General features: G+C 42.7%; 1 protein-coding gene across 10 annotated transcripts in view; it reads right to left on the minus strand.

Annotated features, from left to right (window-relative positions):
• The window catches only part of LOC148401520 (uncharacterized), a 134440-nt gene that overhangs the window by 78544 nt on the left and 37453 nt on the right, over nucleotides 1-18443 (minus strand). For 5 of the 10 annotated variants that reach the window (XR_015857250.1, XM_088369776.1, XM_088369775.1 and 2 more), the window contains exons 5-6: nucleotides 16948-17070; nucleotides 10905-11012 (exon numbers count right to left, since the gene is read on the minus strand). Coding sequence is in view for 5 of the 10 variants with exons in the window: in XM_088369776.1 (XP_088225902.1) it covers nucleotides 10905-11012; nucleotides 16948-17070 (231 nt within the window). In the remaining 5 variants the exon portion in view is untranslated. Of the gene's footprint in view, nucleotides 1-3489; nucleotides 6039-10904; nucleotides 11013-12918; nucleotides 13023-13149; nucleotides 13431-16947; nucleotides 17071-17110; nucleotide 18443 lie in introns of those variants that run through there. The other 5 variants (XR_015857257.1, XR_015857253.1, XR_015857263.1 and 2 more) reach the window with 4 other exon arrangements.

The following is an 18443-nucleotide window of genomic DNA, read 5'->3' on the forward strand; positions in this document are numbered from 1 at the left end:
CTTTAGTTTCTTTAAAAAAACCAGGATGGTAATTTGGGGCTTGAATTAGAGTAAAAGTACCTTGAGGGGGACATCCGATGAAGCCATTTATCATATTGTATCTTTGCGTGGCGAGAAAAATATCAATTTCCTGTTTGCCGTCGTCAGCTCCTCAGCGGCGTCTGATGATTCACTCACATGCCAGTTTGTAACAAAGACACATCTTGATACATGTAGAAGCGGAGCGTTGGTTACACTGATGAATGGCCTTCAGCTTTTGGCAGGTACACCACCGCTGGTGTCTGCACACCACTGACAAATAAATCGATCAATCACGGGGAGGATTTTTAATCCTGCCGCCATCAGACAGCGTTACACCTTCAAAGTTTTATCGAGAGAGCAGAATCAACACTACAGTTAGTGAGGTACTTTTTCCATGAACCGGCAAAGTTTCCTTGCGAGGTAATTGTTAGATTATCGCGGCTAATATGAAGCACAACTTCATTTTATGTCGTTTCATCGGAGATAGACAGGCATTAAGATACAAATCACTTATTTTACGTGATATCTCATATTTTGGCGGGTGGTAGAATGAAGTAAATATATATATATATATATATATATATATATATATATATATATATATATATATATATAAATATTTTAAAATCTTTGTGGAAACACAATTGAAGAGTCGTCACTTATGTAGTTGTGGTCATTCCGCGATCGAAGCGGCGCGGAAGTCCAAGTAATGGAAATAAGGACTTTCAGGAGGTCAAGAGATGATGATTATCTTTAATCACTAACTTGTCTCTAGTGGCGTCATAACATTATCCAGCACCTTCATTCCTTATAAAAATATCCATCACACACAATAGCTCAGCGATGAAAAGAAGTGACGGCGGCGGCGGCGGCGGTGGAATGCCAACGACCTCATTACTCGTCCTCGCACATTGTAACTGGAAATTGCTTTTTTCAGGTTTTGTTTGCTCAGGCAATTACAATAAACTCTCGGGTTGACACAGTGTTTGCACAGATGTAGGACATTAATAAACATGAGCGCTAATCTGAATTATTGAACCGCGCTAGCTGCTTGATTCCGAGTCCCAAACGACCGCAGGGACAGGACGGCCGGGGATCGTCCGGACTACCCTTTGAGAGTTGCTCGTACGGGCAGAGGTGAGCGTGAGTCACATATGTGCAAGTCGCAAGTGGTAACCTTCAAGCCTGAGTCTTAAGTTACAGTTGGGGGTGGGGGGGGGTGAGCACGTTAAGTTATTGCATAGTTGAAGCAAGTTGAAGGACAAGTCTTACACTCTTGCTCTATATTTTATGTTGGTGCGCTAAGATATCATTTTTTTTACTACATAATAGACATTTACAAACTGTAAAAATTCAACAATTAAAGTGTACAAATTAATTCACGTATACCGTCATTTCCTGACTATAAGCCGCACCTGAATATAAGCCGCACCAGCTAATATTAGAGGAAAATTCAGTTTTGTTCTTGTATAAGCCACCGGTGTTTTAAATTAAATGTCCTCACTTTTATTTCCTGTATTACCAAGACAAATCCTCATACAATATCATAAAAATCATTTTAAAAATCCATAGATAAGCCGCACCGGGCTATAAACTGCAGGGTTCAAAATTATGCAAAAAGTAGCGGCTGATAGTCCGGAAATTACGGTACTTTTTAGATAGATTTTTTTTTTCCCCTAATCGTCTTTAGCTACAAATGTTTGACTATTAATCGTGACAAGGAACATTGATGTTATACCGCATATGGGGGTAAATGAGCAAGGTAATCAATTCTGAAACTCAATATTTAACAATATTTGCCAATCTTTTCCCCCAAATGCCTTAAGACTCACCTGATGTGTCCATAGCTAACCCAAAATGATTCACTGAACTTCCAGCAACTGCAGTATTGCATTTGCTGAAGTATGAAGCCTCCGTGTTGGCTCCGCCTCTCTCTATGCCGTCAATATTGACAAAGTCGGTTGCAGGTCATTAAAAGAAAGTTTGTCGCGTGTTTGCTCACGGGCGCCGTGTTTGCTACCGCATATCGCTGTTTACTCCAAAAGTTAGCGCCCGTTTCTCCTTGGGGGTAGCGGCTTGGCAAACACCTCGGAATAAACAAGACAACCGGTGACAATATGCTAATGGTCCGCTTCATTATTCTCCCTCCAACAAGCTCCGCCTCGCCAAAGACATCTCACATCTCCATTACGGCTGGCGTTTGCCGCAGAGCCGTTCCACCCCTGCCAACGCCGCCACCTGATTAATATCTCATCAGGCGTCCCCCCCCGCTCCCTTCCCGCCATCCGTCACGCGGCTCGGCAACGTTTCATTTCTGACGCTGTCAATCTTGTGAGATTGCGTGGAGGTGATGTTGGTAAAGTGACGCAAGATAAAGTTGTTCACCTTTAAGTGTTTCGGAGATGAATGGCCGACTTGACAGCCGCCCCCTGAGAGACGGATCGTCGGAGAAAAGTTACACCTGCGCAACCGGAGCTCTCTTGAAGAAGATCTCAGAAGCGCAACTCTTGCGGTCAATACGGGCAGAACGAAAGCAGCCCAAGAGGGGGGGGCCTACTCAAGACTTCCTGTTAATTGGATTGGACTGTAGATTGAATTAGTTCACTGCACAAATATTTACTGCATTGCTAATGACCCAAAGTCGTTACTGCATAGATTTCCTCTCCTACACATTTAGAACAATATGCTAACATGCTAACGTGATGCTAACATGAAAGTTTGTTTATTAAAAAAAAGGATTATAAAAAACTGTATAACACAAGATCTATTTATTTGTATAACACTTTCACAACGGTTTTCAAAAGTGTTTTACAAAAACTTTGCACCGTCGATCCCGATTTAAGAGTCTAAAATTTCAACATGGATTTCATTCATGGTAAAAAAAAAAAAAAAAAAAATGGCATCACAAGGGATGGGGAAGTACCTCCTGATGACGTTACTATGTAGTCCACGCTGCTTTTTCGGCCTTGAGTGGGTAGCCCAGCTGTTTGGGTTGCCCCGTCCTGAGGGCTACGCTAACACGCTACGTCGCAAATCAATACTCGCCGCCTGAAGTCGAATAGATCACCGAGCTACAGCTGGACCGTCCATCCCCCCCCTGCCAGTTCCGAATCGGCACCCTCTTTCTCCAGAGGACCCGAGCCTGCGTATATTCGCCAGTTGTTGAAGAAAAAGCTAACCCTTCACCCTTGACCTTTAACCCACGACCCGCCTGTCTGATGGCCTATCGATTACGTCTAGCCTCGCCTTGGTAATTGTTGCCCTGTAATTACTTCACATTGTGTATGGTTTTGCTTAACCACCACATTTCCGTGTTAAAAAAAAAAAAAAAAAAAAGTTTCACTTAATTTCAACGACTTTCATTTTGTCATTGCGAAGGCTTTCGGCATCGTAAGAAAAAAAAATGTCCACCCGCACAAATGTGACTCGAACCGCCGCAGTCACATTAAAAATAAAATAAAACATCTCTGTGTGCGATCAACACGTCCATGAAAGATCTCAAAATCACCTCGGCAAATTGAGTTTGTTGTGTATACAAGCACCTGCCACATTCAATATTGAAGAGATGATCCAAAATGGATTTTTGATCCAGGGAAAATGAGGGGAGATGTCTGTAACAACAACGGGAGAAAAAAAAAAAACTGAAGGAAGAAAAAAAAAAAAAATCCATAAACCTCTCAAACTCAAATCCTGCTCCTGGGTGCAGAATATATTATTTTCTCCCTTTGCTGTGTCTCATCCCCTTTTACCACTTGTTTTCATGTAAAGAAAAACCTATAGGCTTGACCTCGGCGTCAGCTCGCCTTTGGCAATCCGCCGCATATTGCGAGTTTCCAACGCCAGGTCCTCCGGGAGGAGTCCAAGTCAAAGCGTATAAATATTTCAAGAATGTTTCTCGCTCCCGAGACCTCTTCCCAATACACTTGGCAAGCAAAGCTGGGCTGTTTACGCTCGCCACTAACTTGTCGTCACTTTAAATTCAGCTTTTGTACGCTGGCTTAATGAGAGAGCCACAGTGGACCATATTGCATGTTTAAGTGTTTTGCCAACAACCGAACCCTCTTGCTCAAAGAGATTCATGGATACTGATCAATATTTTCAAAGTCAAAAAGACTTTTTTTTTCTTCGCTGACGACGGGGAAAAAAAAATAAAATAACATAAGCTCAAACCCAATTTGATGTTTTTCTCCCCCTTGTGTGTGTGAATGTCAGATTGTCCAGAGAAGTATCCAGTAAAAATGTAAATGCTCAAAGTCTTTGGAGATTCATCTCGACATCTGGTCGCCATCTGAGGGAGCCTGGAGCGCCGCCAAGCATCCTCCCAAAAAATGAAAATGGCTTCATTATGAGTGAATCATCAATGAACGTAGAGCACAAAGGCAGCGGGAGCCGTTAGCAACCAAACTTTACCACAGAAAGGAAAAAGATTATCGGGAAAAGGTTGAATCTTCAGTGTATGGGATTCGGTTCTCCCAACACGTATTTTTTTGTTTTTAATTGATGTTATTAGAGCATTTATGAAGATAAAGACGACAATTGTGAGTGTCTTTTTGATTGTTGATTGAAACAAAAGCATGAAGGCAGCATAAGAGGATCAGCGTAACAATCGGGCCCCAACGGGCCTCTTCATCGTGAACAATACTCGCAAGATCAACAAAAGGCAGAAATAACAACAGCGCTGGGAAACTTCCAGAGTCGCTGTCAGCTGCATCTTAGTGAAACATTAGCCAAAGATGAGCCTGATTCAGAGCTGCATTGACGGATACGATAGAATATTTTCAATTAATCGGCAGGACGATTCATGATATGTTTTTCATTCATTGTTGTGTTTGTTTTCTGGGCCAAAAAATATCTGGAATTGAAACTGCAGAATCATGATAATTTTTGTATTCCATGACTGAATTTGTAGTCTGAAATAAATTTAAATGTCAATATCATCCTTGCAAAACTTGTAATGGAAATACTTCTAGAGGTTGAAAGTTTTATTTTTTTATTCATCTATCTATCTATATATCTATCTATGTATTTACTTACTAATTTATTTATGTATTTATTTATTTACTAATGTATTTATTCATTTGTGTCTTATATAATTTATTTATTTACTGATATATCTATGTTATATAATAATTGATTTATTTACTTATTTACTTACGGATTCATCTATGTATTTATTTATTTACTAATGTATTTATTTATTTATTTGTGTTATATAATTATTCATTTATTTATTAATATATTTATTCATGTGTTACATAATTATTTATTTATTTACTTATTTACTTATTCATGACGTTCATATTCTGCTTCCCAAAAGTCTATTTCTTTGCCACCTGAAACATCCCAGAGCCATTTCTGACTGGATATCATTCATGTCGGAGCACACCATGAAACTAAAATAACCCGAGACATTTCAGAAAAGAGGAAACAATAAACATAGCGTTTCATACCAAGCAATATGCGTTAAACCTCTGCGGGGAGAAGTGTATCACTTTGTTTACACTGTGCAGGATAAGTGGTTTACATAATCCCGTGCAGCAAATCAGATGTAAATTTGACCATGATGTTAAGCCTATTGACAGCTTTGAGAAGGATGACCCCCCCCAACCCCCCCTAACGTTATGTTTTACTGCCACTGTAAACAGGATTAGCATCGGCAGGTGCGAAGCCGCCACAGATACAAACATCCGTTTGGACCGGACGCATACAAACATGAGCTGCAACAAATGCGAGAGAAAAAAAAACGGGAGGGACAAACCAACAAGTGCGAGATTGATGAGTTTGGATCGTATCCAATAAGTTAAAAGCTCACAGAGGATTCTGGAGCCCGGCTCATCATTTCACATGGCGGCTTTTGTCTGCGAGCGAACAACAAGGCAGGTGATCAGCGGCGTGCCCATTCAGAGCTGGAGGTGCTGCATCAAGCTGGCGTCTGGAGACGGGACTTCATCGGCCCGTCGAAATGTGTCCCAAACGCCGAGCCCTGACAATGAGGCCCGGAGAAAAATGGAGGCCACCTGGCAGTTTGAAAAGAAGGACAGCCGTTTGCCGCTGTAATCCATTCAGCGTAATCACCTGGGGGCGAGCGAGAGAAGCGCTCCCGCCCCTCCCTCCTTTCCCTAAACGCCATTCAGCGCCGCGCAGTGATTAAATACCGGCTGAGGAGAGCGCCAAGTGCCCCCCGTTACAGATGATCGTGTTTTTACAACCGCGTTCCTTCTCCGCTTCTCCACCCCGACGACAAACGGCGATACATTTTTACGCCTCGCCACTAAATATTTGGTGTCAGCCATTCAGGAGGGGAGTCGTCTGTCCGCCGAGATAGATCGAAAGCAATTACCATCAGACAGTGGCTATCGCGAGCATCGAGTGCACTTCGGCCGGCCGACGACTCTCCCGGTTGGCTCGCCGCGCGCACGATTTAGCCGACGGATCGATAGCCAAAGGCAGTTAGCGGCGCGGCGGCTCTCCGGCAAGACACGCGGCGGCGGACGGCGGCAAATGTCAAAACGTCCAAGGCCGAGTTGAGGGTGAAATTGTTCTTGTGAAACAAATTGACACACTTTAACCTGCGTTTCCACCCTGCTTGAGAGTCGATTCTCATTTAGAGAGGCGGCGCGGCGTTTTTGTGACTGGGTTCACGAGGTCATAGGTCAGGGATCGGCCCAAGGTCAAGGTGACACGGGGAGGCCTTCAGCTCCACCGCGACCTCAATCGATATCACCGGCGCATCTGTCCGATCCATCACGTCACTAACGCCGGCCTTTTACTTTCACTTCCTTTTTCTTAGCTCAGCTCTATTCACACATTTATGGATTCATTTAATTGGCTGTCGCCTCACTACCCCGCCGCTTCCAGCTTGGCTTATGAAGGAGCCGCTCTTATCTTGATACTGACCCCCGGAGCCCGCACCGGAGAACCCCTCGAATCCCGGGGCCGTCGCCGGGAACGGACAAGCGGAGATAACTTGGGCTTCATATTGTTTGAATAGCATTTTATTAAGCCGGGCGCTCTCTTTAATATTTACACTGGTGCATCGGAGGCTTCGGAAATGCTTGAGGCAATTACACACATGACCAAGTCGATAGCCACGGAAAGAGCAAAAAAAAAAAAAGCCTTTATCACGCCGCCAGGAGAGTATTGCCAATTCCGTCGGCCCGGCCGTTGATGTCGTTTGCATTTCAATTAAAAAAGGCTGCAATACAGGTCTTTTATTCAAAGTCCATGTCGTCCGCAAAATGCAGCCGCGACGACTATTTTGCGTCGAGTGTAATAATGCGCCGGCATCACGCGAGCCGGCATTCACGGCTCAATGGCCCAACTTGCGCGAGGGAACGAAATGGATGTCTTGCCAGGAGTTTTGTCATTAGAGCGTTCCCTCGCTAATCGCCGCTTCCGTTTATTGCGGCTTGCGTCGTTTGGGTGACCCTCAATAGTTTTCTTGCTTCTAAGGCAAGGAAAGCCGATTTTTTTAAAATAAATTTCTTTTTAATTGTTTGTTTTATAAGAGTATAAACTTCACTCAGAGTCTTCGGACTCTCAGAAGGTGGTTCTAATGTGCCGTTGAAAATTTTGAAGCACGAGCTGTTGATGATAGGCTGTGTTCGGAAATTAGCGTTAGCGTAGCGCACCCGGCAACATGAGGACGACTAAAGGTCATCTTAACGGATAGTTTTTTTGATTTACTTTCAAATGTCATACCTCAGCCACAATTCTGTCACATCGTAGGTCGCCTAAGGTGAGCGTTTCTTTTATCCTCTGTACCGTTAGCATCAACCATGCTAAAAAAGCTAAAACATGCTCAACAAGAGAAGCTCTGGCAATCAGGACGATCTAGGTTGTACAAAAAAGCCGGCTTTGCTTTGAAGCCGGCCCAGCCCTTTGCGAGCCCGCCCCCCCGGTGGTCTCGGTTGGTGCTCAGGAACCCGAGAACAGATGAGCGCGGCGGCGACGGGCGTGCACGCTCGGAGGATCATAGGTGGCTTTGATAATCACTCTCACGGACCTAAAACAAACGCAATTACCAAGTTAATTGTGTTCAAAGTGGAGGCAGGCACTGGAAGTCAGCAATCATGACTGTGCTGACGGTGCAGCGAGCGTGGAGAATAATGGATGCACGAGGGGCAAATACTCGGGGGAGGACGGTGGTTGGGGGCGGGGCCGAGTCGGTGAGCAACGGGAGCGCTTTGGTGTGCAGACGATGAGGCGCTGAGAGATGCGGTGGAAAACGCCAAGCGGCTTGACCTGCCATTCATCAGAAGATAAATGAAAGGTCACCTGACCGGCGTCGCCGCAGCGTGATTGGTCGGCCGGCTCGTTTAGCATGCAGGTACTTGTGCACGGCCCGTGTCAAGCACAAATCGGCTCTGCTCTATCAGAATGAATTATTAGTCAGCGGGGATGATCAATTTGAATCTCGGGCCTCTCTGCTTGTTGTTAAGGAGAAATGGCGGTCATGGGGTGTTTTCTCTTCCTTGCTTTCCTCCAGAGAGAGGAAGGGGTGGCGACAGATGCGCTCGCTCTTTGAGAGAGCTGCTTGTGGAGCGTGGCGTGTAGCCCGAGGTGCTAACAGTAAATATTGGAATGGCACAAGATGCTCTCTGCAAACACCACTATTCAATTTCCACCCCGCTGAGAAGACACTTAGACTCACAATATTAGGAACACTGCAACATTAGGTCAATTCATAAGCAAGACTGAAAATGTTTGGTTTTGATTATCGTGGATGTAGTTGAAAAGTACTAAGAGCGCTTTGTATAATAATTTGGACGATTCACATATCTGTAAAAGCTAACAAAATACTGGATAAAGACTAAAGATAAAGATTTTGCCTCAGCTTGGCTAATGATTTCGCTAGATATGAGGATGGTTGTTTTTTTCATCCGGGATATTTTATAATCTCAAATAAAATGTTATGGGGTGCTTCCGTGGAGACACTCAAAATTCTGACAGCACTATAAGGCGAGAACGATCTTTCATAAACTTTAGCTGGTTTCAAAGTTTCCCTCGTCCATACCTACTGGTAAACATAAATAACATGTCATAAAAAATGCCAGCTAATCAGATTTGCTGTTACAAAAAAAGTTTATAAAATTATAAAATAAAAATAAATAGATAAATAAATAAATAGATAAATAAATGTGCAAAAATGGGGTATGGGAGCAATTTGTCAACTTGAATATAACTCCGATGTGTACTAATTAAAATAAACCTTTGATAGTAATTTCTCAGAACTAATTAGTATGAGTTGGTACATACTTGAATTACATATTTCAAATGTCAACGATAGCCAGCGGTGGACTGATTCCGACTCTGTGAACGGTTGTGTGTCTGATGTTACGGTAATCAACTGGCAATCGATCCGGGTTGTAGTCTAGCTTGAAACTCTAAAAACGATCGACAGTATTGATATGGATGGACGGATGTTTTTAGTTGTTTTTCTTAAGGCAATTGAGAATGCTTTCTCTTTTGCATTTATACAAAGTACACAAATGACAGATTTCTTGTGATACTCAAATTTTGCATCGTGTTCATTTGTCACAAAAAATATGCATTATTCTTCACACATGGTGTTTGCGAGACGATGATAACCGAGGCTTTGGGCCGCACACATAACGGTCAAGTGGAGGAAAAAAAAAAAAAGCGCAATAATGGGCCATGGTGGGATTCCCGGGATTGCATTTGGCTTCCCGTGGTGCCAGGGTGGCGTAGGCTCTCAAAGTCATTTCAGACAGAGCAGTGGTGGCGTCCCACCCCGGGCGCCGTGCAGATGGTTTCAAGTGTGGAGAAATGAGCCGCAAGCAATCGCTCGCTTCTATTTCTTGCCCCCTGTCTCTCAACTTCTGTTTACCTCTTGGTGTCCCTTCATCCCCCCCCTCCATCCACGGTGAATGTGCGGCCCGCGGCGGCCAACTTGGCTCTCGTGGTAGTCGCAGGTCTCGGCGGGAGGCCCGGCGAAAGCGGCTCAACGAGACACGGGAGCCCATCTCAGGCTTGTGCTACCGGAAAATCTGCCCATTCACGCTTGGACGCTCTGCCAGACGCACTGATGGAGGGCGCGGGGTGCGGAATTGGAGGAAGGGGTGGGGGGCGGGGGTCTACCCCAAGCTTTTATTGAGGGATTTTATGTAAAGCCCTGCTGTTTGTTTTTGAAGGCCTGACTAAAGACAAACGGAAATCAAGAGAAACAACAAGATGGTGTCGTACAAAAGACAATTAATTGGTGCCGGCTCCCGTCGTTTACTTGAAAGAGGCGGGGCCTTTAAAGTCAATCACCGGAGCATGTGCCACGGGATCGACACCGATGAGTTTCATCTCTCTTGGACTGTTTGATGCAATATAGTTTAAGATGATCCAATTAGCAGAAAAATAAACAGGCACAGAATGATGTAATGACAACTTGGAAATGACCTGACCAAAATGGAACGTGGCAGTTTTTGTGGTTGCACCTTTCAGCTAAACACCAAATATATGTTATATTATATTATATTATATTATATTATATTACATTATATTATATCATATCATATTATATTATATTGTATTATATTATTGTATGAAAATATATTTGTATATAGATTATTTTTAAATTCATATTTTTTTATTTTATTTTTTTATTATTATTATCATCATGATTAATTTTCTATAATTCTGCCTCATATGGCTGCTTCTAGTCACAAAATTCGGTGGAAGAGAAAGAGGTGAAGGTTTGAACTGCAGTTTGTCCTTCCCCTCATCTTGCGCTATCTGGGAAATTCAATAGACTAACCTTAAGAATTTAATTGATGCTGCCAACAGGATTACAAAATGGCCGCTCGGGCGCTAGCCGGTGACAGCTGATTAGGAGCAGGGGTAATTGTTAATTGATTGATGTATCTCCTTACCTCTTGCTTCCAATGCTTCATTTTAGGGAGTTTGAAATGTTGCCACCATTGCCAAACGGGGCATTTCCAATCCACTTTTTTTCCTTCCTTGTCAAACCCGGAGTCCCCCTAAATGTGCACAAAGAAAGAAAGCAACAAACATTATCGATAGTGCCTTTAAGGTCACCGCTTTGTGCTATTTTCTTTTTTTTCCTCGCTACGATTTGGATTCTGCTTGCATGCATTTTTCTATTTTCAGATGTTAATGCTGCAAAGATAAAAGGCTGCTAATTAACAGGGGCTGTAAAAATGATGTTGCTCCAAGCCACAAGGCATCTGTGTGTATCTGTGTCTTCATGGAGCTCAGCAAACCCATTGGTCTATTTTGCAGACATCAAGAAGGTCTCAGGTCCGACATTTTCTCTTCACCGCCAAGTGCCAAACGAGCCTCGCCCCCTCCCTCTGGAACTGACCATCAAGCAATTACACGTAATCGTGGCCACAAACTGCTAAACGCTAAAAGGGGCTCAAAAGCGGCAGAGGGGTCCCTGCTGGTGGTGAGCCCGAGTAGAGACAACCACGGAGGATATACATTAAAATTGTTTGCGTACATCTGCTGACTCTCGCTGCCCGGACAGATGTTCTCTTTGGCACAGCAGGCGCTCACAGCGGGATAGAAGATCGCTCAAGGGGAGGAACCTTGCACTTGCAGAAGGTCGACTCTTGAGGAACTCGGAAAAGTGGCTTTTTTTTTTCGGGGCGTGACGACAGCTCTTTCAGCAGAGTCCAATTGGTTTTGAAAGACCTTTTTTTTTTTTAGCCAGTCCTAAGGTGATAGGGAACCAACGAGAACCTTTTCCTGCTTGTTTTCCGTCTCTCCCTGCTGTAACATCCAAATAATCGGGATCGTTTCAGGTTTCAACGGATGCTTGCTGATGCTTACTTGCACCTCTACTGAAGAAAAAAGAAAAAAAAAAAAAAATAGGGGTTGTCTCCTTGAGACTTTACAGTGGCTGGGGGATTAATTGGACACCAAAATGTTTCAATACAGCTCAATTCGAAGGGAAAAAATGTTAAATTAAATTATGCTCTAAGAGCGGCAGTTAAGCTGCTAGTCTGCTTTTATTTGTTCAGTGTAAAATTTGTAAATGCTAAAATATTTTATGACTATCAATGTTAGAAACCTGAATGGCTATCATTCACCGCTGCCTCCGAGAAATTGCACTCAAAGCTGAACTGCCAGTGAACTTCCCGCAATTTGTTTTGACGACTCTTCTTTTTTCCATCAGAGGTTGCAAAGCAGAGCTGAACATTTTTCAGATGAAGGTATTCCTTAGAGATATTTAAAGTCCCCGCGTGCCGGCGTTGCCTCCAGGGGTTAGGGACGGGATGGTTATTAATGCATTATTTACACACCTTTCCCGCTGTGTTCTATTGTAGCTTAGCTTGATTAAATAGGCTCTTGCTTAGCTGGCACATTGGAGTAGGAGGATGTTACTTTGCTTTGAAGGACTTTTGGAAGTTTTCTTGGGGACTGGAGATGCTCTAACAGTGGAACCAGACACTCGAAGGGTGAATTGACTCCTACAGTACGAAGACCAGAGGCCAGTCATTTTTAAAAATGAACATTGTGTGCACTCTTTCACACACAAACTCTCAGTTCAACAAAGTCCACAAACAAAAACATAATACAGTAATCCCTCGTTTATCGTGGATAATTGGGTCCAAAAACCACCATAAGTGAAATTCGCGAAGTACACTCACCAACAAGAAGTACTGGGCAGGCTAGTTAGCGGAAAGATGCTAATTCGCGATCGTGCTAACACGCGAAAACGGACTTCTAAAGGAATACAAACGAACATTTGGAGCAATAGAACATTATCCTAGGCACGTTTCCTCAATTTAGAAGTTTTATTTTGACTTTTAAATGTTTTTTTGATTTGGAAAAAAAATCCGCGATGTAGCAAAGCCGCGGTAACCGAAACGCGAAGTAGCGAGGGATCACTGTAATTTACAATAGCGTTTTTTCACTTACTGTGCATGTTGCTTAGTGCGACTTAGTGCATTCCTTGTCTTGAACAATCCTCTTCAAATCTGGCTTGTATTCCGTTGTTTCAAACAATTATTTTTGTTGGACGTCTGATACCATTCGTTTTAGTCGTTTTCAGGAAACAAGATTTCAACAACGTCACTGAGGCATTTTTTTAACAAACGATGCAAGCGTGACAGTCTGTGAGTGCTTTGTAATTTTTGGGAAAAACTGTACCTGTTTTTCTGCCTGACTGTGTCCAACTTGCGCTTGCGAAATTTAGTCCCTTTTGGAAAGTCCTTATCGATGGGAGTAAGCTATGGGCTCATGACGTCCGACGTATCAGGCAGAATAGCTTGCCATAACGTATATCAAACAAATTTCACCTTTCCCATTCTGTTAAAAACGCCGTGTTCATCTTCATTTTTTTCGTTTACCTGTGCATTTTTTTCACTGCCATTTTGAGAGCGAAATTGACACTAATTGTTTCCTCGAATGGGTTTGCACTTCCTGCTTTGTGGAAGTTCACCTTATGCGCATGCGCGTTTGACGAAAAAACAAGATTGAACACGTACAAATAAATAAATAAAAAACAATAACACAAATATGTATATGAACGGGTTGGCCAGGCCTTCTCTAGAATGTGGAAATTAAGGAATCAAATGAGATTGAGTTTAAGAAGACTTTCTCTCTGAATGGTGCTCTGTTAATCTATTATCATATTTCATTCAAATTTCCCAGGAACAACCCTTTTAAAATTATAGTAATAATACTACTACTAATACTAATAATAAAAATTACAATAATAATAAAAAATAATAACAGCAACAATATTATTATTAATAATAAAAAATAATAAAAACAAATAAAATAATAATAACAGTTACAAAAAAAAAATCATTATTATTAATAAATAAAATAATAAATAAAAACTGCAACAAAAACAACAACAGCAATAATAATAATAATAATCTGCTTGCGGCTGGATGAAATCCTGTCATCTTTATAATCGGAACACTGTGTTTTAATGTCATGACGCAGCAACTCCAATAATAATGCGCCCTCCTCGCTCGTGGCAGACAATCACACGTTTTAATGACCATCTAATTAGAATACACTCCGGCCGTATGTTTCCGCACTCGGTGTCGGTGAACCATATCTGGCCTGTCATTAAATAATTATGAATGCTAATGCAAATAAAATAGCTTTGCAACAAGAGCTATTGCTTCATATCTCCTCATACGAGAATCACCGCTGGAGGGGCAGGACGGTCACTCGGCTCTCTTTCCGAGGAGCTATGAAAGAGCGGAGCGACGTTAATGACGCCTTGAAAATCCCGCTGGGGAAAGTGGAGAGTGATTGAAAGGGAGAAAATAGGCGCTCCTTTCCCTCGTCCCACATTTCTTGTCGCCGTAATAAAGCAACGGAAGGCACGCCGTGGAGCAGAGTTGCTTAGAAGTCTCACACGGAGCGCCAGCCGGAGCGTTTTGCAGCAATTACAGGCAGATCAGGGATTTAGATATTAGTGCCCAGTGGTCCATTAGCTGGTAATTTGCCTGTCTTTTCTGCTCCACTCTCAGCAGAGAAGTGCTCAAGCTAAGATCTCCGCCACTCTAATCCGTGTAGTAAATAATAGCTGCGAGGTGATGCTGAGGAGAGTTCTGCAACAAGTGCAAATTGGAGTTCTTGAAAAAAAAGGAAAGGTCAAAGGTCAAAAATAAAAAAAAATATCCAAAATATTTAGGCCACCTTTGGATGGAAGAGTAAAGAAGCTACTTTGGTAACAAAATGTGACATTTAATTAATTAATATTACAGTGAAAAATGTGTTTTTTTTTGTTATTGTTTTTGTTTCCAAGTGGGCACCAGTCAGCCCCATGGCCTCGGCCTGGGATATGCATGCTGACATTAATCATCACCCCCCCCTCCCCTCACTCTTCATCGATTGCCCAGATAATGGTTTCCCCTTATCACCTCGCTATGTTCTCGAAAAAAAAAAAAAAAGCCAACACTATTCAGGAACATTCCTGGAGTCGTTTCTTTTTCACTCGCTGATGAGGAGAAGCGCATCATTCCATTCCGTCATACTTGCAAGGTTATTGTAACAGATTCTCCGTGATATTTTAGGTAAATGATTGGACACAAAGAGATTCACAAACTCGTCGCGGTGTCGTAGATAAACTATATCAGCGGCGGTAAAAAGAGCACCCATCAATCTTCCCAGGCCCCGCCCCCTTGCCCGCCTCTAATCTCTGCTCTCTCATCTCTCTTTGCGAGAGGAAGAAGGTTAGCCGAAATCTCCGTAGATCAATTAGGAAAGGGACCTGCCCTTCAGACGGTGGATGGGAGGGAGGATGGGAGGGATGACAAGACAGGAATAGACAATGAATGGGACGCGTTGTGTGTGTGCGTGTGTGTGGTGGGTGGAATGCAATATTAACATTGCACCGGCTCGGCATGCTTAGTAATAAGTCAGCAGCAACTGAGCTCTGTGCCCAGCCTTGGGACGAGTCACACCCCCCCCCCCCCCCACCCCCCCCACCCCCCCCCCCCCCACTCGACATAAGCTATTCACCTCAAGGGATCTTCATGAGGATGCTGGAGGCACTCGGTGCTTGTGGTCAATGTCCAAAAATGGGCAAGTCTTAATGTTGGGGCGAGTCGAGTTGACCGAGTCGAGTTGGCAGACTCACCAGGCGTTTTCCATTACACACCCTCGGCGGGCCTGACAATTTGGCGACAGAAAGTAGACTAGACTGACAGTAGACTAGACAAGCAAAACCAGGTCTAAGTTGTGGCACAGGTGATGTGACATTATTTTGGGGGATTTAATCCAGCCGCAAGCAGATTAGTATTATTATTATTATAGTTTTAAAAGGGGTGTCCCTGGGGAATTATTATTATGAATTATTATTATTATTATTATCGTTTTAAAAGGGGTGTCCCTGGGGAATTATTATTATTATTATGAACTATTATTATTATTATCGTTTTAAAAGGGTAGTCCCTGGGGAATTATTATTATCATTATTATTATCATCATTATTACTAAAAGACTTGAGCCAAATTTGAGCCAAATTCTAAAGATGGAAGAACTAAGTAATATTTTATTACCCGCCCCAAACATTGTATTTGTAAATGGATGGCCATTCCGTTTGAGATAATCATGTTTCACCACAAATTTAATGTAATGACAATTTGTCTTCAAATCAACACCCACTTGCATCGGTAATGAGGTCGAGCGAGCGCGGAGATATGATTGTCCAGCCATGCCGCATCGCTTCACTGTCTCTGACAATTCAAAGCATTCATCAAAAGCAGATAAGGTATCTTTCCAGTGAGCGTATTGATTTGTGCTCATTGTGAGAGCGCAAGGAGACTCATCACAAAGGAGGCAGAGTGACTGGCCCGATGGAGCTTGTGCGATCCTCTAAATTCTCCCGCTTGTATGGTCCAGAGAGTGTGTGTAAATCTGGTTTCATGAGTGAGAGCTCACTTTGACTCCACACTTGACCCTTGACCTAGAAACTAGAACATATTGGATGCATCACAACCAACCTCAAAAATCATTTACTGTAAGTCTTGACCTTTTGTTCAAAGCAAAAATGGGTTTGGGGTCGATGAAAACCGACTTCAAATCCTTCCTTCGAATGTTCTTCCATTTGTAGTCCTTTTCAATGAACGTAGGAGGACGATATTTGCTTAATCTTATTTATTTATTTATTTAGTCATCTATTTTATAATATATATAAAATATATACATATGTTAGAATATATTTTATATTCTATGTATATATATATCTTTTATATATTTATTTATCTACATATTTTATATAAAATATATAAATATATTAGAATATATTTTATATTATGCATATATATTTTTTATATATTTACATTTTATTTTTATATTTTAAATTTTTGGGGAGAAATTCATCGTGTAAAAATTTAAAGATTTTGCCCAAAACTCCCCAATTGGTGCCTTTCCGTGTTTAACGAAAAAGACACTACCTTTTTGTGTCATGCATATGCTCACCCTGCCACCGGGGTTGCCGTTGACCCACCTCGAAGGTTTCCCTCCATTTGTGAGGGACAGCTCTCCTGGCACTGATCCAGAGCTCACCACCTCATCTGCACATCTTTGTTCTCCGCTGCATCTCTGAAAAAGCGAAAGCAAAGAAGGTGGGGAGGGGGGGGGGCTTGTGCCATATGGGTTCTCCTCTGCCTCTTCAATGGCCTTCAATTAAAAAGTGTAAGAAGCGGAAGGAAAATAGAATCGTCAAACGGCGACAATACTTCTCATCTCTTTCTCTCGATATGCGTTTTTCAAAGAGGGGGGGGGGCGAGCGAGTCGTTTTAATAATTAGGAGGAAAAACTGCAACAGATGAAACAATAACCTCCATCTTTGTTTCCTCCCATATCGCGTGTAATGATTGAACACCGACTGAGCGAGCTCTTTGAGGATGACATTCAAACGATGACATTTGAATTACGGCTGTTTATCAGAGAGGGAAGGGCCCGCTCGCTTTTTTGCGGCCCGTCCGTCGTAGGTACTCAAGCCGCCGCCGCCGCCGCCGGCCTCCTTTTAATCACACGCGTGCATAGCCGCGTACAATGACGGCTTGGCGGGAATCCTGAAGGGGGCAATTTATGAAAAGAAGTGTGGAAACAGTAAAAACTTTATTGGGTTTTATTTCAAGCATTTACCGCAGAAGGGCCATCAAACTGTAACAACCGATATAAAATCACTCAATGTCACTAATCCTCCTGTATTGCCAGTTTATCCCCCCCCCTGAGTGTGGACATCATTTCTAGGCTCAAATGCTGAATTCCATCACGAAACGTTTTAACCTTCAGCGGGATTTGAGGAGATCACATTTGCATGGCCAAGATTTATAGTCTATCAGTAAAATGGACTGCGATGCAAAACAAAGGCCGTGCCCCCCCCCACCTTAGTCAAATTCAGAATCCTAAAAAAAAAAATAAAGAGTAAATCGGGCCGATCCATCACAAGGACTGGTGAAAAATGATCACCCCGAGGAAATGTATTCACGGCTGTTTAACAAGTCGTAGGTGAGCGACGAGTTGGTTCGGCAATTATCAAGCTTCACATTTGACAGCTGTTTCATTGCTGCAATCATTTTATATCACGTATTGTGACAAAAAACACGCTCTGGAGGTGCTTGGTGTGCCTTGATATCAGTCGCAGTACAAATGGAAAAGATTTTCATTCCGCGTCCTTTGGTGACAAATATTTTGACGAATGGAATTTCCACTTGTGAATTCTTAATGTCCGATGTTGTATGCGAAGTTTCGATTATGAAATTGTAAATTACGTGTTTATTCTGAGTCACCAACAAATCAGCATGTAAATTCCTCCAATTTTTTTTTCTTCAGAGCTGAGCGTTATTTGGCTCCGCCCCAAATGAAGCATCCTTCAGCAAACTTTCCCCGGTGGCTCCGGGAGACCCAGCATGCTCTGAGTGCCGCCTCATGTTCGGACCCCTGGCGAGGACCCACGCTGGCTGACC

The sequence above is a fragment of the Syngnathus floridae genome, chromosome 2 (genome assembly GCF_059516105.1).
Source record: "Syngnathus floridae isolate MCC-2025c chromosome 2, RoL_Sflo_1.0, whole genome shotgun sequence".
Lineage (NCBI taxonomy): Eukaryota > Metazoa > Chordata > Actinopteri > Syngnathiformes > Syngnathidae > Syngnathus > Syngnathus floridae.